General features: G+C 41.9%; 1 protein-coding gene across 2 annotated transcripts in view; it reads left to right on the forward strand.

The window, feature by feature from the left end:
• Positions 1-8,418: 8,418 nt before the first annotated feature.
• Positions 8,419-24,925, forward strand: part of FMO5 (flavin containing monooxygenase 5) — a 33,617-nt gene continuing 17,110 nt past the window's right edge. The window contains exons 1-5 of one of the 2 annotated variants that reach the window (XM_011951252.1): positions 8,419-8,776; positions 8,997-9,171; positions 18,801-18,989; positions 21,255-21,417; positions 22,180-22,322. In XM_011951252.1, the coding sequence (XP_011806642.1) occupies positions 9,037-9,171; positions 18,801-18,989; positions 21,255-21,417; positions 22,180-22,322 (630 nt within the window). In that variant the 5' untranslated portion in view covers positions 8,419-8,776; positions 8,997-9,036. Of the gene's footprint in view, positions 9,172-18,800; positions 18,990-21,254; positions 21,418-22,179; positions 22,323-24,925 lie in introns of both variants that reach the window. The other variant, XM_011951253.1, reaches the window with a different exon arrangement.

Genomic DNA, 24,925 nt, shown 5'->3' on the forward strand with positions numbered 1-24,925 from the left:
GAAGAGATCTGTAGATGATCAGGATGGAAGCAAGGAAACAGTTTGGAAACTATTGCAGTAGTCTGGGCAACAAGTTGATAGTTTTGGGGCCAGCATGGTGATAGTGGAGTGGTGAGTAGTGGTGTGATACTAGATATTGAAAAGATAGAGCCTATAGGATTCACTGATTGAGCGTCTGGTAGAAATGGAAAAGCAATGGTTGGTTTCAGGGATGTGGCCCAAGCAACTAGTGGGGTGTGTTGGATTTGTACCAACAGTGTTGGGCACATAGTATGCACTCAATAAATATTGTTGAATGTTTGAATGAGGTGCCTGTGGGACAATTTTAAAATCTAGGGCGTATGATTGTTATAACCTTGGAGTACAGAGAGTGCATTTCACAGATGGGCAAACCAAGGCACAGAAAGTTTAGGAAGTTGGTCCAGTGTTTTCTAATGAGTCATATGATTTGTTTTTCTAAGACCACCAGAGCGGGCACAAAAGAACCAGTGAGTAGGCAAGGGTAGGAGCAAAACTGCAAATTTATTTTTGGTCACCTAGCTTCAGGGGAAGAAGGTGGGTAGGGAGAGGTCTGTCGGCCTCCGGCAAAGGAGGCCAAGAGAGTCACCCGGTGAAGCTCTTGGACGGGGTTCCTAATAGAGTCCCGACCGGAGTGAGGGACTGAGGAAGGCCGCGTGGCGCGCTGGCCGAGAGCAGCTTTTCTAGGAGTGGGAGGGCAATAGGCGGGGCACAGGCATGTCGGGGGGTGTTCCGCAGGTGTGACCAGGTAAATCTTGGTCTCTTTGGATTGACGTCACCTGGCGCATGCCCGGTTGGTCTGCACCTTCCCTGGGCGCCGGCTGCATTTTTGCGCGCACGGGAAAAGTTGGTGAAGAAGAACCTGGAAGTGTGCCATCCAGCCTCTGTTCGTCCAAACATCATAATTAACTGCCAGAATAAAATTTAGTCTCAACTCATTTTCATTCATTGTTCAGGTTATCCAATCATGCTGTTTTTGTTAATTCTTTGTTCTATTCCTCCACAGAAAGGGTATGTCCTTTGGCAACAGCAACTCCATAAGATTAATGCTAACTTAGCATGTTAGCATTACCAAAACAAACATTACCAAAACAAACATGGATTAAGCACAGATTAAGAAACAAGTTGGCTGGGCGCGGTGGCTCAAGCCTGTAATCCCAGCACTTTGGGAGGCCGAGACGGGCGGATCACGAGGTCAGGAGATCGAGACCATCCTGGCGAACACGGTGAAACCCCGTCTCTACTAAAAAATACAAAAAAACTAGCCGGGCGAGGTGGCAGGCGCCTGTAATCCAAGCCACTTGGGAGGCTGAGGCAGGAGAATGGCGTGAACCCGGGAGGCGGAGCTTGCAGTGAGCTGAGATCCGGCCACTGCACTCCAGCCCGGGCGACAGAGCAAGACTCTGTCTCAAAAAAAAAAAAAAAAAAAGAAACAAAACAAGTTATGTTTGTTGTTCCGTTATGTCCTTGCTCTGTTAGGTAACATCAGGGCACCAGTTGGAAGCACCTAGTGAGTCAGATATGGAAATCAGATAAAAGCTATGAGCAAAGTGAACATTTATTCAGACCTCCTGAGTAAATGAACTTGGAACTTTGGGCTTAGGTTAGAGTTAGGTCAGTGCCCGTGGGTGGAAAATTTTTGTGCTGGGATGAAAAAGACTTGGGTTTTCTTTCTTGCAAGAAATGAAAAACTGTATTTTGACTTTTGATGCCAGTATAACTCTTTGTCATGAAATAACGTAATAAATTTAGAACCCAGAAAGCCAGGGAAAATATACCAGAGTATAGAAGTATAGAAAAAAAGTAAGTTGGTTTCATAGGACTCTTGCCCAGTCGCCTCAGAGAACTGCCACTCCCTTTTACTATCAAAGGTAAGGTTGTAAAACAGGAATATTTTCAAGTAAATCTTTGAGAACATTGTTTAGAAATTGTAGGCATCAAAATTTGCCCACAGTCTTTTTGTTTGAAAGGATGGTGTTTCCCTTTTTAACCAGATGCCTTTTGACTGTCATGCCATGCCATCACATTGGTCGTATAGAATTTCATTCTCTATGTTCTCCGGCCAGCAGCACAACATTTATGCAATCTACCTGGCTAGTCCCTGAAAGCTTTTGAGTTTGCCATCTCTGGAAATTTAACTTTTGTGACATATTGATGGCACTGATGGCCTGTCCAGAGCAGCTGCTCTCATGAAGCCAGCTGCAGTGGGGGTGGCACACCAGGGCTGCCAGCTCCATGGAGCCAGGGGGAACCAGGAGCAGGTGGAAGCCTTGCCTCCTTCTGAGTTGGCAGGGCAGGAGCTCCCTGCTCCCCAGGCGCAGCTGTGGCTGCCCAGCTGCAGCTGCAGCTGCAGACCTAGGCATCCATGTGCTCTTTGGGGCTGAGAGCAGGCAGGAGCCCTCCCCTCTCAGGCACAGCTGCAGCTACCCGAGTCATGTCCACCAGCTGGGCCTCCCTGTGCTCTTGGGGGCCTGGAGCAGGCAGGAGCCCCATCCTCCTGGGTGCAGCTATAGCTGCTCAAGCCACAACTGCAGACCTGGTCATCTCTGCACTCTTGGGGGCCCTGGAAGGCCCCTCCTGTTCCTGCAGGCTAAGAGGTGTCTGCTCCCATTGCTGGCCTCTCCCTGCTCCCAGCACCCACTCCATTCCCAGAGCAAGGTTGGAGCTGAGGCTGGGTGCTATCGCAGCCTGGCTGGGTGTGTGCCTACTCCAGGCAGCACTGACATGTCGCTTTGGCCCCTTGTGGACTTTGGGTGCCAGCATGGGAGGGAGGCCGAGGGGGTGCTGAGCCTCTGTGCTTGCCTGCAGGTGCCCCTTTGCACGAACAGTCTGGGTGCCATGAATGGCAGCAGGAGGCAGGCTCCTGGGTGGAAGGGAGCAGGTCACTGGTGAAGACGTACCCTCAAGCTGGGTAGAGCCTGAAGCCTGGAGGCTGGGATGCTGGTCCCAAAGACGAGAGTGAGAACTTGTGGTGTTTTGTCTGGGTGCCTATGGACCAGTAGGTGTGCACTTCCTCTCCTCTGAGGCCTGTAAAGGCCCCAGACTCAGTCAGACTTGAGACAATGGGATGACCGGCCACGAAGAGGAGCTACCCACCCCCAGGAGCTACCCACCCAGGAGACTCAGTGGGTCTCCTCTGAGCTGTTCTGTCACTCAGTAAAGTTCTTCTTCACCTTGCTCACCCTCCACTTGTCCACTTACGTCATTCTACCTGGACACAGGACAAGAACTCAGGACCCACCAAATGGTGGGACGAAAAGAGTTGTAACACAAACAGGGATGAAACATGCCCATTGTTTGCCACATTGTGGGCAATAAGGACAGAAGAGAGAAGGAGAGAGGAGCTGCAGCCCTTTGGGAAGCCTAGACCTAGGAGCTCACCAAGCCAGGGCTGTGACACCCTCTTTGGGGTTCTGTAGCTCCTGGCATCTCCAAGCTTCCAGGCACCACTGCATTCCCCAGTGCCAGCCAGGAAAGCTGCTTGTGGTACGCCTGGTCCAGCTGCAGCCTCACAGGGAGTCAGTGCCCATACTGGCACCCGGAGCTGCCCACCTTACCACAGCTGGCATGCCTGGCTGTGCGCAGTAGCTGGACCCCACGTTTGCTCACATATCCCTCTCTGCTCTGCATCTGGCTGGGCCTTGGCAGGCATGGGATCCAGGCTGGTAGCACGAGCCAAGTGCAGCCTGCCAGGCTGAATGGACCCAACAAGCCCAACAGGCTCGAGCAAAACTTGTGCAAAAGCACCAATGGCCACAGAGGTTTCTGTCTGACAAGGCAACACCCCAAGAATCCCGGGACAATATTTCCATGTAGGGGACAGGTTGTCTCAATAATATAACCTTATCAAGCCAAAATGTTTCTCATGATTCAGCCTACTCTAAAATATTTTTAGGCAATGTAAAATTATGACCCTAAGAACTCTCTATGACTTTCTTCCTCCTCTGATTGACAAGAATCCAAAGCCATTTTTTTTTCTGCCCTAATCCTACAAAGCCTGGGTTTTAGGTTTGAAAAATGAGCATACCTGTTCTGGGTTCTGTTGCACATGTATCTATCCCTGAGGCATAGTTATAACTTTGATGCAAGGAAGTTCCCCCACCTCTATCCCCTCAAACTGCTCAAAAATGGCATGTATAATTTGTCTTCCTAATTAGAGGGTTTTAACAATCAGAGTGCTTCTGAAAGGTCCATAATGCATAGTAAATTATGAGGATAATAGTAGCTATCCTATAATGCTGTTGTAAAAATTAAATGCAACTTTTTATCACAAGAAACTAAATACAAATTTGAAAGTCCAAGGTATTATGAAGGATCAAAAACCTTTACTTGGGAATGAGCCTGGGGGTCACTCAAGTATCCACATCTCATCAGTGGAGACTTAAGAAATTGGAAGTTATCCCTCGTTATTGAGGATCCATGGTAATCTCATTTGCTTGGGGTGTCTACAGGCATAGTGTTTTCCCCATATGTGTGGCCCACAGATATGGGTCATATCATAAAGGTAAACAGAAACACACACACACACTGGGATATCTACTCCATGGTAGGCTCTAACCAGCTTTGATAGATTGTATTACTGTTCCTAACTGTCCACTTTCTCTCCATAAGATGGTTATACATTTATGCCCTTAGTTATATGAGTTGCAGTGCTTCCTAATAGGAAGAACCCCTGTGATTTGCCTTGGCCAGTGGAATATGAGTGAATGTGATTTACCCTAGCATATGAGTTGAAGCTTTAAATGTGCTTGCCTAGATTGTTCCTGCCTTTTGCCCTGGAAGCTATACAAATGAAATAAGGGTCATGCTGGTTAAAATCTTTCCTAATTTTTTCATGTCAGTATAAATTCATCTCATTAAATATAATATGTTATACAGTTCTTCCCCATCTTGATGAACATTTATGAAGTCATTTTAAATTTTTCTTTCTTTTTTTTTTTTTTTTTTTGAGACAGAGTCTCGCTCTGTCCCCCAGGCTGGAGTGCAGTGGCGCTATCTCAGCTCACTGCAAGCTCCGCCTCCCGGGTTCACGCCGTTCTCCTGCCTCAGCAGCCGGACTAGCTGGGACTACAGGCGCTCGCCACAGCGCCTAGCGAATTTTTTGTATATTTAGTAGAGACGGGGTTTCACCGTGGTCTCGATCTCCTGACCTTGTGATCCGCCCGCCTCGGCCTCCCAAAGTGCTGGGATTACAGGCGTGAGCCACCGCGCCCGGCTAAATTTTTCACTATTATTCCATAAATATAGACAATTGTTATTTGTCAATTCAAAATAAATTAGTGGGCCGAGCGCAGTGGCTCAGGCCTGTAATCCCAGCAGTTTGGGAGGCCGAGGCGGGCGGATCACGAGGTCAGGAGATCGAGACCACGGTGAAACCCCGTCTCTACTAAAAATACAAAAAATTAGCTGGGCGTGGTGGCGGGCGCCTGTAGTCCTAGCTACTCAGGAGGCTGAGGCAGGAGAATGGCGGGAACCCGGGAGGCAGAGCTTGCAGTGAGCCGAGATCGCGCCACTGCCCTCCAGCCAGGGAGACACAGCAAGACTCCATCTCAAAAAATAAAAAAAAATTAAAAAATAAATTAGTGAAAACATTTTTAAGTTAGAAAATAAAATAATTTTTTACAATTAATGCCGACTAATACTTGAACTCCAACTACGTGCCAGGCCATGTGTGGGCACTTTACATGTATTATCTTATAACATCCATAGGTTCTGCAGCTTAGGACATGGGTATCTTTGGAGACCATGTTTTCAGCCTACCATGATGTCTGTGATTTATCTCCTCATCCTTTTCAGATATGCACTTTCCCTTCCTCCTCTCTGAGTAACAAAGTACCTAGCACATAGTAGGCATAGAAGGGATGATGTTGGGGAGATCAAACCCAACACCAGGTCGTGGGGGCGATGAAGTCTGGCAGTCAAAGGACTGAGAAAAGACAGTTTGAGAAGTAAAGTGAGACCAGGAGGGCCATCGCGATTTGTGGAGGCTGCAAAGGCTGCGAGCTCTGGGAGCCCACGCTATTTATTGGTAATCCAACAGAGAAACAGGTGGTGAGAATGTGGGGGTCAAAAGGGCAGGCTCATGATCTACAGCTGTGACGGTTTAGCGTTTATATGGAACATGTTCTGCCACTTGAGGTAATGGGAATACAATCGATCTAGGAGCTTGGAGGGCTAGAAGCAAGGAGCCAGCAAGTCTACACACATTGCAGAGGACATGATGTCAGACATGCAAGCCCTGCCTCAGCTTTCTTCCCAACACTTAGCTTTTTCCCAACAGATGCTGTGCTAGAAATGACTCTTGCACTAGTCAGGATTGACTTATTAAGAGTTTACTACTGAACAAATAGCTCTCCACATTTTAACTCAGCAAAAGTATATTTCTCACTCATATCACAGTCCAATGCTTGTCAGGCACCTTTCCTTGGCAGCTGTCCCTCAAAGAAGCTTCAAGCCTATTCTATCTTACAAAGATGCCATTTAAAAGTGGCCTACATGGAGCTTGCAATGAGCCAAGATCACGCCACTGCACTCCAGCGTGGGTGACAGAGTGAGACTCTGTCTCAAAAAAAAAAAAAAAGTGGCCTCCAAAAGAGACTATTTGCTGAATGAATATAGGCAAAATGCAAATGTAATAGAATTGGAAAACAGGATAGCATCTGAGTAGAAGTGAGACTGTATTGTTTGAAAGCTCTTCCTGGGTTGGACCTTTGCAGAAACTCTGCAAACCCGGTTCCACATGCATGTGCATCCATACCCATACACTCCTTCAAAAGCCTCATATGTTATCTTGGAATTAGTCATTGTTATTTCTCACTCATAATATTGCTCTTTTGTAATAGCATGAGTAACTGAGTTGAGTTTGTATATTAATGTAGGTGTATCAAGTTATTGGTCAATGAAGAAATTGACTCACTTGCAAATTGTCAGCTAGCTGAGAGAGAGAAAATTTGAGTCAAGGTTTAAAACATTGTGTAAGTAATTTTAAAACAACACAAAACATATTTGCTACATTCAAAAGCAATTGATTATAAGACACAATTGAAGTAGGGGGACATTAAAATAAAATTACATTGTTTACTAGATTTTAAAAGTAATTCTTGCATTATTTGTAAAACTGATTCAGTAGGAAGAAATTAATAATCAGTTTATAAAAGTAGTCATGTTTTCCTTTAGGCATTTCCTCTAGTGCATTCAAAATTATCCAATTTACAAATAATTCATTTTAAGTTAACATCCAGCATATAAAATGGTTGTGTTGAAACACTGTCTTCAGAATTTTACTTTTAAAAGATACTATTTTAGTATAAATTCCCATTTATAGCTGAACGCTTTTGTGAAAGATATTAGTCTTTAAAATATTTTACAGGCTGGCCTTGTTGGCTCATGCCTGTTATCCTAGCACTTTGGGAGGCCAAGGCAGGTGGATCACTTGAGCCCAGGAGTTCAAGACCAGCTTGAGCAACATAGTGAAACCTCATTTCTACAAAAAATACAAAAATTACCAGATGTGGTGGCACACAGCTGTAGTCCCTACTCAGGAGGCTGAGGTGGAAGGATTGCTTGAGCTCAGGAGATAAAGGCTGCAGTGAGCCATGATTTCACCATGCACTCCAGCCCAAGTGCCAGAGTGAGACCCTGTTTCAAAAAAAAAAAAGTTTGACAGCTCCAAAACATATTCATATTAATTAGAGTCCGCTAAGTTGCTATAAATACAACAAAAAATTCAGTGGCACAAACAAAGTATCAGTTGCCTCACGTAAAAGTCCAAGATTAGTAGGTGCAGATTAGAAGAGCAAAACTGACTCAGGGAGTGGTAGAAGGTGAGCAAGGATCCAAGGCATGAGTCACAATCCATGCCTCTTACAACCCCTCACATCTGTCAAATAGAACCCTTGGCGGGATGGGCCCTTGTTCTAGCCCAGTGCCTGAAATCTTGTTTCTAGTATATTGGTGGTTCTACATGACTTTATATTTGAAAAGTTACATTTTAGAAGTGGATATTTTGTATTTTTGGTTACTCATATAACTGTAGGAAAGCAGTATTAAAAATACTTTTATTTCATTCAAATTATCTGCTTATGTTTTGGTCTCCTCCACTAAACTGTAAGCGCCTCTGAGTAGGAAACAATACATTCCTCACTATATTCCAGCACTCAGCTCAGTGCACAGGGATTTAAAAGTAAATTTCTACCGGAAGTATAGATTCTTAGATCCCGATTGTGAGGAGGGGAGGAGAGAGGTATAGGCGAGGCGAGGCGGGGGCGGAAGCGGGGTCAGGGTCATCTGTTTGAACAGATCACCTGAAGGATAGGTGTTCACTTAAGCATTTGGAGCAGAACTTGCTTTGGGGTTGTTGACAGTTTTCTTTTCACTAGGAAGTGTTTGTCAGTTAAAGGCAAAAACCAGGAAGTTAAAAGTGGATGCAGAGGCGAGCACAGACGGGGCTAGGGGGCACTCTGTTTTCAGAGAAAGTTGAGAGTGCTGGCAACAGCAGCTGAAATATAAAGAAGTTGCAGGATTAACTTTTTCGCCCAAAGCAGCTTCAGCCTACGTTTCATTCCCATCAACGGAGGGAAAATGGGTGCCGCTGAGTGGGCGGGGGAGTAGTATCTGAAAGGAGGTGGAGCGCTACAGCCGCTCCCCGTTGGCTCTTGCTGTTTGTACACTGATGGTTTATACTAATTTGACAACAGCCGGCTATTGAGTCGCCTTTTGATCGCAGCTGAAGGATCTGTTGAGGGCTTCAGGAAAGGCGGTGAGATCCGGTACCGCAGCAGAGCACTCTCGGCTCTGGGTCTCGCAGGCGCAGGGCTCCCCCATGCCAGCAGAGCGATTTCCTCTAGTGAAGAGGACCGTCGAATCTGTCCTCCTCAAGGCAGCTCTTGTACAGAATTTATTCGAATGCCATGGCCAAGGTCTTCCTTGAAAAATGTTGACCGATGTGTGCTTTTTGTCTTTTGTCATCCTTTCTTTAGGATAGGCGACATTGACCCACGGTGAAGATCTCTGGAGACCATGGCTAAGAAAAGAATTGCTGTGATTGGGGGAGGAGTGAGCGGGCTCTCTTCCATCAAGTGCTGCCTAGAAGAAGGCCTGGAACCTGTCTGCTTTGAAAGGACTGATGACATCGGAGGGCTCTGGAGGTTCCAGGTATATACATCTCCTAGTCCCTTAATACTTGAAACCCTCCCTGCAACTAGGTGCATACTACAGTTTATCTTAACAGTGTCAGGTGGCCGGCGCGGTGGCTCATGCCTGTAATCCTAGCACTCTGGGAGGCCGAGACGGACGGATCACGAGGTCAGGAGATCCAGACCATCCTGGCTAACACGTGAAACCCCATGTCTACTAAAAATACAAAAAAATTAGCCGGGCGTAGTGGCGGGCGCCTGTAGTCTCAGCTACTCGAGAGGCTGTGGCAAGAGAATGGGGTGAACCCGGGAGGCGGAGCTTGCAGTGAGCCGAGATTACACTCTAGCCTGGGTGACAGAGCGAGACTCCGTCTCAAGAAAAAAATAAAATAAAAAAGATAGTTAAACTTATTATATTCCAAAGAATACCAGCCACCTTTATTGATCTCCAAACTGACATGCATTGGGTTTGCTGAGTTTGCTTTTATTTTTATTTTTTCATTTTTCGAAGGATAATTTTTATTCTTTTTATTTACAGAAAATTCAGCAGTGTACATTTAACCCAGTTTAGTGGCAATTTCTTTCACCTTTCCCTTTTCCAGCTTAGTGATTCAAGCGACAGATTTAGGACCCAGGACACTGCCTCCGCAGTGGCAGCGAATCTCATCATATCTGTCTATGTAATTGGTTCTGAAAACTGCCACCAACTTAGCCACATCTCCTTTGTCTTCCTAGTAAACCTGTGTGAAGGCAACGTCGTGCAGGTCTTCCCGTGGACTAGACATCTCAATCTTAACTTGCCCCTGATAATGCAGTAAGGGACCCCCATTTTGGGACACAGGGCAGGCAGGAAGACAACCAGCACGATGGGATCCGCATCGTGTGCCATCACCACCAGCTGAGTCAGCTGAGTCTTCTTGTTCTCCACCAAGGTGGTGATTGTGTTAACCCCTGCTGGAGAGACGGGTGGTGTCTCGGTGGGATATCCCCTTTGCCAGCAGCTTTCTTCACAGTCCAGGACAGCAGTCTCTGCTTCTTCTCTCCTTTTGTCTCTGGTCTGTGCTTGTGGGCCCGCATAAGCAGTCAGTAGCTGTTTGGCAGTGCAAGACCTGGGTGAACTGGTTAATGGCCGGAAGTGCTTTCAGCAGCTTATAGAAGGATAGCTCTTTGCTGCTGCAACCTGATACAGGGGGGCCATTTGACAAACAGGGTGAGGTCCCTTTGGGGCTGGATGTCCTGTCCAATGCCAAAATTCTTAGGCTTTTTCTCAAACAGAGGATTCGCAACATTTTTGGCTTCCTGCTTCTTCACCATAGCAGGGGTGGGGGCCGCCTTCTTTCCCTTAGCCTTCTTTCCTATTGGCATCTTGGGTGGCTAGAGGAGAACAGGTTTGCTTTTAAGCTAGCTTTCTGAACAGTGAATAGTATTGAGGTGCCCTAGATAAGTTTTACATTTCATATTTCATAAAAACTAACACAGTGTTGGCCAGCTACATAAAAGTGGCTTTATAGCGTTTCTTAGTTGAACAGAAATACAATCCTCTTGCACCCTGACTCTGTTTTGGGGACTAATTTTATGTGACAATGGTCCTTATTCATATCTGGAGTGGATCCCCTTGGCTGACCTGCATACCTATATCATCATCAGTCTTGGACATGGGCAAAAAGCCCGTTGTTTTTAGTAAACAGCAGAAAATTCTGCTCTTAAAATCTGGCCACAATATGGTATAGAGGTTAAGAACGCAGTCTTAGGCTCAAACGTTATTTCTGTCACCTACTAGCAGTGTGACCTTGGGCACATCATTAAGCCTCTCTATACCTCTGTTTCTTCATCTTTAAGAAGTGGATAATAATAGTATCCACTTTATAGAGTTATTGTCAGGAGTAAGTGAATGGATAAATTATGCCAATCACTTACAACAGTGCCAGGAACATAGTGCTACATGTTGGTTATTATTCAGTAGGCCTAGGATGGGACTCACACACGTGGTGTCTTTACTAAGCATCTTAGCCAGGTTTGGCAGTTACTGAAAAGGCATGAAATCAATTAAGGATGGGAGGAGGTTGGGAGGGCATCCATCATCCTGTCTGATTATCAAGTTTCTGGTTTTTATCTCCAATGTGGTTTAAAATTATTATCTGCTAAAGACTTAATGTGGAGGCTTTTCTTCTGATTATCCACTTGGCAAAATTTTAACACTTTATAAACTGCTTCCTTGAAAATAAATAAGCTGTGTTTCATCATAATGCTCTGACCTCTGTTACGACAGACCACACCTGTGGTTCACCATTATATTTCTAGAGCCAAGCATGTATTCTACTATCTCCATTTTTTAAAGCTCCCCAGATGATTCCAATGTGCAGACAAGGTTAAGAATAACAGTTCAGGCCGGGCGTGGTGGCTCAAGCCTGTAATCCCAGCACTTTGGGAGGCTGAGATGGGCGGATCACAAGGTCAGGAGATTGAGACCATCCTGGCTAACCCGGTGAAACTCCGTCTCTACTAAAAAATACAAAAAACTAGCCAGGCAAGGTGGCGGGTGCCTGTAGTCCCAGCTACTCGGGAGGCTGAGGCAGGAGAATAGCCTGAACCCGAAAGGCGGAGCTTGCAGTGAGCTGAGATCCGGCCACTGCACTCCAGTTTGGGCGACAGAACAAGACTCCGTCTCAAAAAAAAAAAAGAATAACAGTTCAAAGAGTTTCTATTCCGTGGGATTTTGAGAATCTGACAGGAACAGTAGCCCCAAACTGTCCTCATTCCTCCCATTTAAATTTTTCTTCTTTCTTCTGTCCTTATTACTTCTTCCAATCCCATCAGTTCCAATTACCCCAACTTCCATCCCCTGCTCTCTCTCTCTCTCTTTTTTTTTTCTTTTTTAGGCAGAGTCTCACTCTGTTACCCAGGCTGGAGTACAGTGGTGTCATCTCAGCTCATTGCAACCTCTGCCTCCTGGGTTCAAGTGATTCTCATGCCTCAGCCTCTCAAGTAGCTGGAATTATACACATACTACCATGCCTTGCTAATTCTTGTATTTTTAGTAAAGACGGGGTTTCATCATGTTGGCCAGGCTATTCTCGAACTTCTGACCTCAAGTGATCCGCTCACCTCAGCCTCCCAAATTGTGGGGATTACAGGCATGAGCCACCGTGCCTGGCCTCTCTTTTCTTACACAGACTTCCTGATCAAATAAATGTGTGAGCCTTGTGCCTAGGTAGGAAATATAATCAGTGTATAGAATTTGTAGAGGGAAGATTTATTCATCAATGGTAGAAAACTGTAAAATCCAGGAGCAGAAGCTTCTTTTTCTTCTACTCACTAACCCAATACTGCTCTGTGCTCACTCTTTTGTAAAGCAGTGGATTGGCACAGTGATAAAACTTACCTAAGGTCCAGTCAGGTGGTTCGAAGGACTTGAAGGATTTTATTGACACAGGATAACACTTTGTTGTGGTTAGTGATTTGAAAAAGAGTTGAAATATAGCAGTACCTCAAAGAGGTGAGATCTGTCATTCATTTCACCCACTGATCCCAACAGACCTGCTGTGGAAAGCATGGCTCTACTCTTTGTAAACTTTGAACTTTTGGAATACAGGTACAGACTTGCATTTATCAGTACCTCATAAAGTATTTTATTACAGAGGGACTTTATAAATATCTCTTGAATGAATAAATGAAATAAAATTCAGAAGTTAGGAATGTAACTCTCCTGTTCTCCTTACAAACAAACATCTTAATTCCAAAATGACCCTGCCATTCATTAATTTACCTTAATTTAAAAAAGATATACTTGTGTACAAACATGTGTAAATAAACTTTTAATTTTAGAACAGTTTTAGACTTACAGAATTTATTAGGAAGATAGCACAGAGAATTACAGTACACCTCATGTCCAGTTACCCCATTATTAACATCTTATATTAGTATGATACATTTGTAAATAATTAATGAACCCATATTGATACATTATTATTAACTGAATTCCATAATTTATTCAGATTTACTTAGTTTTTCCTAGTGTCCTTTTTCTGTTCCAGGATCCCACCCAGGATACCGTATTACATTTAATAGTCATATCTCCTTAGGCTCTTCTTGGCTATGAAATTTCTTAGACTTTCCTTATTTTTGATGCCCTTGATAGTTTTGATGATTACTTACTGGTCAGATATGTTGTAGAATATCCCTCAGTTGGGATTTATCTGATTTTTTTCTCATGGTTAAACTGCAGTTATGAATTTTGGGGAGGAATATTATAAAGGTAAAGTGCCATTCTCCTAACCTCCCATCAAGGGTACATACTATCAACATTATACCCACGGTTTTTTTTTTTTTTGAAACTTAGAACTCATTTTATGTTATTGTAAGTAAGAAATTAGCATTCAATATATGCCAAAATATATCTTTGTTGAAGTGTAAGTTTGTTTCACTTTTCTATTTTTCGTTTTCCAACTTTTATTTTAGGTTCAGGAGGTACATATGAAAGTTTGTTACAAGGATAAATTGTATGGGGCTGGGATAACTGCTAGCCATATGCAGAAGATTGACACTAGATCCCTTCCTTTTGCCATATGTGAAAATCAACTCAACATGGATTAAAAAGTTAAATGTAAAACCTCAAACTATAAAAACCCTAGATAATATCACTATTGATGTTAACCTTGATGTCCTGGCTTGAAGCAGTGTTTGTCAGTTTTTGCTGACACTGTAAAGTTGCTCCTTGTTTTTCCCTTACCATACTGTGTTCTTTGGAACAAAGCCACTGTACACGGCCCACAATTAAGGACAAAGTCTTCTCTTCTAGGTCTTCAGTGTTTCCATATGAACTTTAGAATCCATGTGTTAACTTGGATTCTAAAATAGCTTGCTGGGATGTTGATTGGGATTGCATTGTATCTGTAGGTCAAGTTGGAAAGAACTGACATCTTAACAATATTTAATCTTCCAGTCTACAAATTGGAATATCTCTCCATTTATTTAAATCTTAGACTTTCTTAATCTGTGTTTTATATCTGTGTTTTATAATTCATGCTTATAAATCCTATACTTTTTTTATATTTATACCTACATATGTAATTTCGGGGGCATTATTATAGACAGAGTTTTTAAAATTTCAAATTCCAGTTGTTCATTCTGGTATATAAAAAAGCAAATGGCCGGGCATGGTGGCTCATGCCTGTAATCCCAGCACTTTGGGATGCCAAGGCAGGTGGATCACGAGGTCAGGAGATAGAGACCAGCCTGGCCAACATAGTGAAACCCCATCTCTATTAAAAATGCAAAAATTAGCCAGGCATGGTGTCATGCGCCTGTAGTCCCAGCTACTCAGGAGGCTGAGGCAGGAAAATCGCTTGCATCTGGGGGGCGGGGATTGTGGTGAGCCAAGATTTTGCCACTGCAGTCCAGCCTAGGCAATAGAACGAGACTCTGTCTCAAAAAAAAAAGCAGCTAAGTTTTGTATGTTAACCATGTATCCTGCAACCCCGCTGTACTCACTTGTTGGCTCTAGGAGTTTTTTTTCTTTCTTTCTCCCTTTCTTTCCTTCCTTCCTTCCTTTTTTTAATTATTTGGGATTTTCTATGTAGACAGTCAGGTCATCTGCAAATAAAAAGTTATCTTTATTCCTTCCCAATCAGTATATCCTTTACTTTTCTTTCTTGTATTATTGTACTAGCTAAGACTTCTAGTACAATGTTCCATAGGAGTGGTGGGAGAGGACATCCTTACCTTGTTCCCAGTCTTAGGGGAAAAGTGTCTAGTTTCTCACTGTGAAGTATGATGTTAATTGTAGGTATTTTATAGATGTTCTTTATCAAATTGAGGAAGTTTCTCTCCATTTCTAGTTTGCTGAGAGTTTTTATCATGAATGGGTGTTGTACAAACAACATTTTAACAAAAAGAAAAGAAAAAGAAAGAAATCCTACTGCCTTAATAAATCAACTGGTTTTCTGTATTTTCACATTTTTTCTATTTAAAATAAATAAAGTATACTCAAAAGAGACATGTCTAACAGGGAGAGATTATACAATTATATACCCACAGGTAGACACAATATTACATATTTGGTGAATAGAATGTAAATTTAATTTTACAATTACTTTTTGACTTCAAGTTATATCATAGGCCGTTTGTAACGTTCCTGCACAGACTTCAAAATCATAGTTTTTGGTGTCTCCAAATTCACTTTCCATAATTCATTAACTAATTCATTTCAAAGCATTTATTGCACATCCAGTACACACCAGGTCCATGATAACAGAGATTTAAAGAAGGATATGGCTACTCTCGGGTTTCTCACAGTCATGGAAATAAATGCTTGATAATATAGTGTGTTTAAGTTATCTTTATAGAAATATGAACAGAGAGTTTTGGGAGCTTGGAGGATGAATAGGGGAATCTAATTCCCTGGAGAAATTAGAAAAGTCTTCTTGAAGGAAGTGACATTTGATATAACTCTTGAAGGAGAGGAAATTTTCCAGGTGAAGAAATAGTAATATGTACAGAGGTTTAAAGTTGTGCAAGAGCTTAGAGTGTTTCAGGAACAATTTAATGACTTAGAAATTTGAGATTAAATAAGGACAACACTGGATGAACATTAAAAGATAAACTGGGCTGGCCGGGCGTGGTGGCTCAAGCCTGTAATCCCAGCACTTTGGGAGGCAGAGACGGGCGGATCACGAGGTCAGGAGATCGAGACCATCCTGGTTAACACGGTGAAACCCCGTCTCTACTAAAAAATACAAAAATCTAGCCGGGCGAGGTGGCGGGCGCCTGTAGTCCCAGCTACTCGGGAGGCTGAGGCAGGAGAATGGCCTAAACCCGGGAGGCGGAGCTTGCAGTGAGCTGAGATCCGGCCACTGCACTCCAGCCCTGGCAACAGAGCGAGACTCCGTCTCAAAAAAAAAAAAAAAACCGGGCTAGATTGTGAAATGTGCTAAATTTCAAAATAAGGAATTTTGTTTTCCAGATGGAATCAAGAGAAACTATTAAGCAGTGGAGTGGCAGGATCTACTTCGTATTTATCAGGATACCCATGGAGTGGTGTGGACGATAAATTCTGCAGGTTGAGGCTGGGCGCAGTGGCTCACGCCTGTAATCCCAGCACTTTGGGAGGCTGAGGCAGGTGGATCACGAGGTCAGGAAACAGAGACCAGCCTGGCTAACCTGGTGAAACCCCGTCTCTACTAAAAATAAAAAATAAAAATTAGCCAGGTGTAGTGGCACGCATCTGTAGTCCCGGCTACTGGGAAGGCTGAGGCAGGAAAATCGCTTGAACCCAGGAGGCAGAGGTTGCAGGGAGCTGAGATAGTGCTACTGCACTCCAGCCTGGCGACAGAGCGAGACTCCGTCTCAAAGAAAAACTTAAAAAAATTCTGCATGTTGAGATACTGTAACTTACTAAACCATTCATCTATTTTGGGAACATTTAACATTGTTACTAATTAATTGCTATTTAAGTTATACAAAAATATGTCTTTATGCATTTGACTTTATATTATTTTGCAATTTTTCTTAGGACAAAATTTGGGGAGATACATGCGTCTTACTGAACTCTTTTTGAGATAAATGTTGATGTATTAGTTTTTTATGCATTTTGCAAAACTTACATCTTATTCTGTATATCCCTTTCTCAGTACAATTTGATATGCATCCATTAAACATTTATTGAGTGCTAGGCATCATTGTGGATGCTGGGAGAAAAACCATGACTACAATTCAAGGGGCTTACAATCTAGTTGGGGAGATAAGGAATACACTACAAAACATTACGGAGGTCTTTGAATCCTAAGCTGAGAAATAGGAACTTTATTCTACAGGAAATGGGGCAACATCTAAAATTTTAATGTAGTCCAGCCACACCTTAGAGAGAACACTTTGGCTGAAATAGGTAGGATAGTTTAGAAGAAGAGGCTTCAAAGGAGACTTGTGAAAATGTTATTAGCAGTTAAAGACATGAGATTTTGGATTATGGGTCAGAGAAATGGGAATGATCAATTTAGGATTCCTAGATTGAATAATTATGCAATAAAAATGGGAGAAAATCAATCCTAAAGGAGGACAAAGCCAACAAACACTCTCCTTTGTGGCTATTTAATGTTTCATAATACTCAATATTTCAATATCTGTTCATTTCTAGAATAAAAAGGGAGGAGGAGATCCAAATTGATTAAGGTGATTTTCCATAGTCAAAACAATTTTTGAAAATCTAAAAATTTGAAAACTCCTCATTTGTGAAATCTCTGTGACAGAATAATAGGCTGGGTAGATTGCATCATTGCATTACTTTATGTGATCACCACAACAATGCTATAAGGTAGTTAACAGGAAGGTTTTTTTTATTTTTATTTTTTTCTTGAGATGGAGTTTTGCTCTTGTTGCCCGGGCTGGAGTGCAATGGTGCGATCTCAGCTTACAGCAACCTCCGCCTCCCGGCTTCAAGCAATTTTCCTGCCTCAGCCACCCGAGTAGCTGGGATTACAGGCATGCACCACCACGCCCAGCTAATTTTGTATTTTTAGTAGAGACGGGGTTTCTCCATGTTGGTCAGGCTGGTCTTGAACTTCCAACCTCAGGTGATTCGCCCGCCTCGGCCTCCCAAAATGCTGGGATTACAGGCATGAGCCACCACGCCCAGCCTCAATTGGAAGTTTTTGAGGATGCAAAGAAGTTTGTTGTAGGGGAAAGAACACTGAATTGCGGATTAATGTCATCTAATGCAGTGCATCTCAGTTTGCATACACATCTCAATCGCGTGAAGATTTTGCTAGGATGCAGGTTCTGATTCAGTAGGTCTGAGGTGGGGCCGGAGAGTCTGCATTTCTAACACAATCTCTCAAGTGAAGCCCCTGCTGCTAGTCTATAGGCCACACTTTGGTAGTAAGGATCTAGAGCAGTGATTCTCAAATTTCAGTTGTTTTGTTGGGCATTTAGCTTGTTTCATTTTTATATTATGAATAATGCTGGTATTAACATCCTTTAACATAAATCTTCCTCAGCAATGCTGAATATTTTTTTAAAAGGCTAGGTAAATTGCAAGGAGTTTCATATATATTTTAACACTGCTCTCCAGACAACATTGGAGATGTTATACTGTTTCCAGTACATGGAAACTGTTACACTCTTTCCTGTATACGTTCCCATTTTGCCTCACTGTTGCTCATTTAAAAGACTATTACTCAGTGTTAGTAACACTCTCTTCACATGTTTAGAACTTCAGCTGGGATAGAATAGAATAGGTAGAATTTCCGGGGACTGGCCACATATTTTCTGTCCCAGACATTCTCTTCATGTGGTGAGGATGGACTTCCTCATGGTATGGTGGTCTCATGGTAGTTGGATTTCTCATTTGGCTGCTAGCTTCTACCAGAGCGAGCTTTCTGAGACCCAGGCAGAATCTGCAAGGCTACTTATGACTTGGTCTTAGAAGTCATTCAGTGTCATTTCAAGTGTATGCTGTTGGTCAAAAGCAAGTCATAAAGATAACTGAGATTCAAGGGGAAGGGACTATATAAGGGCACAAATACTGGAAGGTGTGTGTGTGTGTGTGTGTGTGATTGGCACTTCTTTCAGAAAACTTTTTCAGATGTTTATTGACTATTTATAAAACATGAAGATGATTCTCAAGTTGCTATGAATATTTTCTATTTATTGCAGGAAAATCCTGAAGAAGGAAGAGCCAGTATTTACAAATCAGTGATCATCAATACTTCTAAAGAGATGATGTGCTTCAGTGACTATCCAATCCCAGATCATTATCCTAACTTCATGCATAACGCCCAGGTCCTGGAGTATTTCAGGATGTATGCCAAAGAATTTGACCTTCTAAAGTACATTCGATTTAAGGTAGAAAATTGTGTGGGTATCTTTGTGTTTGATGTTGTTTGCTAAGTAAATGAATAATGTGGTTTCAGTTACCAATGTTTACTTCTAAAGATTGGCTTGATTTGCACATGTATTTATCCTACCCAGGGAAAAACTCCATTCTTTGCCCTCCTTGCTCCTCAAAAATATTCAAGGGATGGTCTCGCTTTCATATATTTGGCTGCAGATACAGGAAGCCACCTGGCAGAGTGTTTTCATCACCTTCATTTCACATTATTTGCACATAATTGCAATAAACAGATGAAGGGAATTGTTTTCCCCATTACAGAAGGGAACTGATAGGTATGGGAACTTTAAAACTTTCTGGTTCCACAGTCCTTTACTGCTTTGCCCTTTTGTACTTTCTGAAGTACTTTCCAATACATTTGTTTACATGAACATCATAAAACCCAGTGAAGTATAGTTGTTGGGTAGTTAACTTTGGTGTAGAGGGAAGAACATGGAATTGCAGAACAAAAACCTGAATTCTGGTGCTTGCCCTACCACTAACTAACTTAGATGTTAGACAAGCAATTTCCTCAATTTCAATTTTTAAAAATTTTCTTGTTTATAAAACAAGATGACTGTACTAGATCACTTCCGTGGTTCCTTCCTGCTCTAAAGTATTCTAGGACTTTTCTATAATTTCTGATCATGACCATAAAAGAACAGATATTTCTGACAGCTGGCAAAAAGCCCAAACCTTCTGCCTTCTGATCATCCTGCTAACTCATGCCTTTTTCTGCTTAACAACAATAAGAAAATGAAAACAGTGAACTTCTAAAGTAAGTCATTTACATTCCATTGGTGCTTCTCTTCATTTGTTTAAACAATACTTTTTGAACAAGTTTGTTATCATACTAAGCATTGAATATGCCAAGACAGAAAAGAAAAATCAGTAACTTTATAGTTTAGTTAATGGGTAACAAATGAAGAAAAATTTTATTATAAATATAATTAATAAAGAGTTACATGGGGACAAATGCTAGAGATCTATACGTTGCAGTTCGGAGGAGAGATGTTGAACCCAACAGGACAGGTTCCAGGGAAGTTTTCTTAAAGGGGATAAAGTTTTCTTAAAGCTGAGTCTTGAAGGGTGAGTAGGAGTCTACCAAATAAGGAATAAAAGGGTTATCTAGGCAGAGGCACCAGCCTGTGTAAAAGAACATGATAGAGGAACTATAAATAGTGCTGGATGGCCAGGGCATGCAGGGATGGTCTCTCTCTCTCTCCCTCTCTCTCTCTCTCTCTTTTTTTTTTTTTTGAGACAGAGTCTTGCTCTGTTGCTCAAGCTGGAGTATAGTGATACAATCTCGGCTCACTGCAACCTCCACCTCCCAAGTTCAAGCAATTCTCCCACCTCAGCCTCCCAAGTAGCTGGGATTACAGGCACATGCCACCACACCTGCCTAATTTTTATATTTGTAGTAGAGACGGGGTTTCGCCATGTTGGCCAAGCGAGTTTTGAACTCCTGACCTCAGGTGATCCACCTGGCTCAGCCTCCCAAAGTGCTGGGATTACAGGCGTGAGCCACCGCACCTGGCCAGGGGTAGTGTCTCTATTAGTCCATGAAGACATTATGGTCATAGGCCCTTAGAAGCACATACTGTTTCCTTAACCTAAGTAGGGAAACCCATATTTATTATTTTTATAAAGTTAAAAATCGTAACACTATCCTGTTTCATAGCCTCTTTCTTTATAGTTCCTTGTAAAATGGGTATTTATGGGAGCTAAAGGGAGATTCACTTATATAAAATGAGAGCCACTGAGGTGTTTTTCTACCCTGCCAGGAAAAGGAGCCCTATAGCTCAGTCACTTGTTTAAAGGTGGCCAGAAGAAGAGAACCTGGGGTAAGAAGACATCAGGAGATCTCAGGACATATAGGGATCAGGAGAAGAATAGGCATTTAGTGCATGGAGTATCATAAAAACACAGGAGAAGCCCAGGCTTTAATCAGGTGTTACAGTGCCTTAGGACATGGACCAAGAGACCTAGTGACTTGCACTTTTCTAGAAGAGGAGGGTACATTAGCCTGCCAACACTATGTTCTTTTTTTCTGTCTTGGGGAAGTTTTCTCATTCTGGCCACAGCCCAAAACAAAACAGTTCTTATTTGTGGAATATGAAAATCAAATATCCCTGCATGGGTCCTATTATGTGATAGTACCTGTGATATCAGCCCTTTGTGTAACACTGCAAGGAGAGCCATGTCAGGGATGTCCCTGTGGTTATCACTTTTCTTTTCAGACCACTGTGTGCAGTGTGAAGAAGCAGCCTGATTTTCCAACTTCAGGCCAATGGGAAGTGGTCACTGAGTCTGAAGGGAAAAAGGAGATAAATGTCTTTGATGGAGTCATGGTTTGCACTGGCCATCACACCGATGCTCATCTACCTCTGGAAAGCTTCCCTGGTGAGCAACTTACCAGGAAGGAAGACCTTTGACCCATGCCTGTGACCTGACCCCTGAGGAATGGGAGGATTGTAGTCTGAGTAATTCCTACTTTGGAATGAAGTAAGACTTACCCTAATTCTTCTTGTTCTCCAGAAAGATGTTGGGGTAACTTGTATTATTGTCATTTTTGTAATTTTGGAGATTAGAGTAAAATTTGAGATCTCTTTAGTTTTACAATGACTTTAGTTTTTCTAAGTATCAAAAGGAAGAATGTGGAGTTCTTGAGGAGCATTAGGCTAAATGAGGAATTTTTCAGCAATAAACAGAAATATCGAGTTTCTAAGGAAGGAATGAAAGCTTGAAGAATTTCAGTCTTTGGCCTGGATTTTCATTTTTTAAAAAAGTACTCTGTATACTCTAAAGTATATAAGAATATATGTGCTGTAAGCGAAATGGGAGTAGGTATTTAAGGGGATGAAAAGACAAAAGAGAATGGAGGTTTTCTGAGGCAGTTTATATTCATAGTCTCTAAATCCAAAATACAAACACATCCTGAGTTAAGCAAAGTACCTATGACAAGGAAATCACAAGGTACTACTCTGAGGTTACGGGGAAAAAAAAATAGGCAAAAATACTGAGAAAGGCAAGAAAGTAGCTGAGTAAAGAGAACACTTGGAGAATATATGCTTAAACTTAAGTCTGCAAAAAGACCAAGTGACTTGACAAATGATATCCATCATATAAACCATTACCCAATAATTATTTTCCCTTCTCTTGCAGGAATTGAGAAGTTCAAAGGGCAGTACTTCCACAGTCGAGACTATAAGAACCCAGAGGGATTCACTGGAAAGAGAGTCCTTATAATTGGCATTGGGAATTCTGGAGGGGATCTGGCTGTAGAGATTAGCCACACAGCCAAGCAGGTTTGAATCACTCCATTATTTACTTTGCTTAACTCTAGCTTCAGTTTCTCCAAGGAAGCTGCAGGTGGGCCCAACAGAGAGTAGGGATTCCTGCACATAGCCCATCAGTGCCAGTGGCAAACGTAGGGCTTGGTTTCATTACCTCAGTTGGCAACATTGTGATTGATGCTAATAGAGGAGTTAAGGCTACCAGTTAGAGTTCCATTATGCAGCTGGCCTCATACCAAGGAACTGGATCGGCTAAAGTCTGGGCTCATTATCCTAATCAGGCATCTTCTTAGAGTGTGCCTCTGGCTTTGATAAAGGCCAAGTAATTGCTGGAGGTTGTTAGAGAGCAGTATTGAGAGTGAGGATCTTCTGTTGGCCAGCAGAAGTGCTATGTTCTTATATAAAGGAAAACACGCTGTGATCATTAGAAACTGTTCACTCAGAGGATAGTGAGTGAATTTTCCTTTACACTCCCCAAAAAGAAGCAATCTTATCTTCCCAAAGACAATGTGGGTATCTGTATAGCGTCCAAACTGTAGCACATGCAAGCAGCTTGCCCCAGCCTTTGCATACAGTTAGGTAACTCAGAATAACATTCATTCTAAAGCAATTATATCTCCTTGGCTTTTTGTTTTGTTTGTTTTGGTTTTTGTATAGCAGATTTTGAACTGAGAAGCAACTGTCTTCACTGTGAATTCCTGGAAAAAGACATGCCAATATTGTATTTTGTTATTAATGTCTTTATTGAATTAAACTCTATTGGCAATAGGTAAACATCTTGGTTGTTCTTTAGTAACTTTAACTAAGCCATGCTTCTCTACAAATATGTTTTAAATTGTTTTATTTTAATGAGAAGCTTAGTGCTACAATTCTATTAAATGACTCTTACTCAGCAACTTTGTTGGAAAAACACTTCTTCTCATTACTATCCTCATCTATAACCACAAAAATTATTTCATATGTTACTTCATGAATTAATTCAACAGACATTTATCAGGAAATAACAATATAAAAACAAGGATAAAAATAATTAAAGTAATTATATAAACAAGGGTTAAAACGTGTGTGGGTGTTATGGTAGAGGAATGTGCAAAAAAGGAAGAGTGGGGACCCATGGCAAGAGCTTTCTTTAATATCATTGGCTTGTCAAATGGACAGTTCTAAGGGATCTTGGCCTTACCTGCCCTGGGGAACTGCAGGTTGCCAAATAACAAAGCATTTGTGCGTGGGTACGGATGAGGTGGCTGTGTCTGTGAGAAAGCCTGGGAAAATGCAAAGGAAAACTATGTCTGCATAGCAGAGGCAATACTGTCACACCACTAATGCAAGCTGAAGAAACTCAATTGCTGAGTTCTAACTTTTTGCTTTACTTGTAAATTGTATTCATGAAGATTTGTTTATAAATCAAACATTTTAAATGGACCTATATGTTTCAGTATATCATGGAAGTTTTTCATATAATTCTTGTGGATGCTTTTGTAAAGAGAAAACATTCCTTTCTTTCAATATTAATTTCATATAAGATTACATTGATTAAACAATTTTCCTTATATATCTGATTTGTAAATGTTATTTGCTTAAAACAAGGTATAAATGGAAAACTGAAATAAGAAATATGACAGCAGTTAAGCACTTATCAAGTGTTTACTATATACCACACCTTTTACAAAAACACTTCTTAATTATCACAACAGCCTTGTGATCTATGCATTATTGTTACTATTTCATAAATATGAAACCTTTTAATTAGGGCTCTGAGTGTTTTCATTACTCATCAGAAATTATATAGCCGACACACAAAACTGTTCAATTTCTAAGACCATATATGCTCTTTCAACTGTGACTGTGGAAGTACATAATTATCACAGCGCTTACAGTCACCATAGGGAAGATAAGATTTGTGAAGTAAACAATTATCCCTCTGTAGACAGGTCATCTTAGACAAAAAGACTATGAAGCAATGTACTTATATAACTAACCATCTGGAAGCCATCTCCAGACAGTTTCATAATGTAGGAAAAGTGATTCCTTTGCCAGGTAACTGAATATCAAATCTTTATCAGCTCTGAACATGGACTTTAGCCAGCGGAGGACACAGAAAGACTGACTAGCTTCCTGTTGTTCTACTAGCAATCTTGTTTTTCTCCATTAAATATTCAGTCAAACATTTCTTAAGCACAGGCTTTGGAGTTAGTCAGACCTGGGTTGGAAATTCAGCTCTGCCACTTACTAGCTCTGTGATCTCAGGCAAGTTATTCATCCTTTCCATGCCCCTCATCTATAACATGGGTGTAATAATACTTGCCTCAAGAGGTGGTTGTAATATAGATGAAGGACCTAGCACAATGACGTAAAGGTCACAAACCCCAGTAAACAGAAGTGATGATAATCTGCTGTGGATGTGTAGGCTTTATCTCCTACCCTTGAGAAAACACATTTGAAGAGACAGAAATTAAGAGTGTAGAAAGTTTAATATCAATAAAAATGATAAATAGCAGGAGTTTTTGTAATAATGCAAATAATGTCAATGGCAAAAGAACGAGGGTTTCAGATTAAATGGTCTCCAGCTGCTTTCAACTTTACCAGTACATGATTTTTTTTTTTTTTTTTTTTTT

The sequence above is a fragment of the Colobus angolensis genome, unplaced genomic scaffold (genome assembly GCF_000951035.1).
Source record: "Colobus angolensis palliatus isolate OR3802 unplaced genomic scaffold, Cang.pa_1.0 Scaffold317, whole genome shotgun sequence".
In the NCBI taxonomy this organism is placed as follows: Eukaryota; Metazoa; Chordata; class Mammalia; order Primates; family Cercopithecidae; genus Colobus; species Colobus angolensis.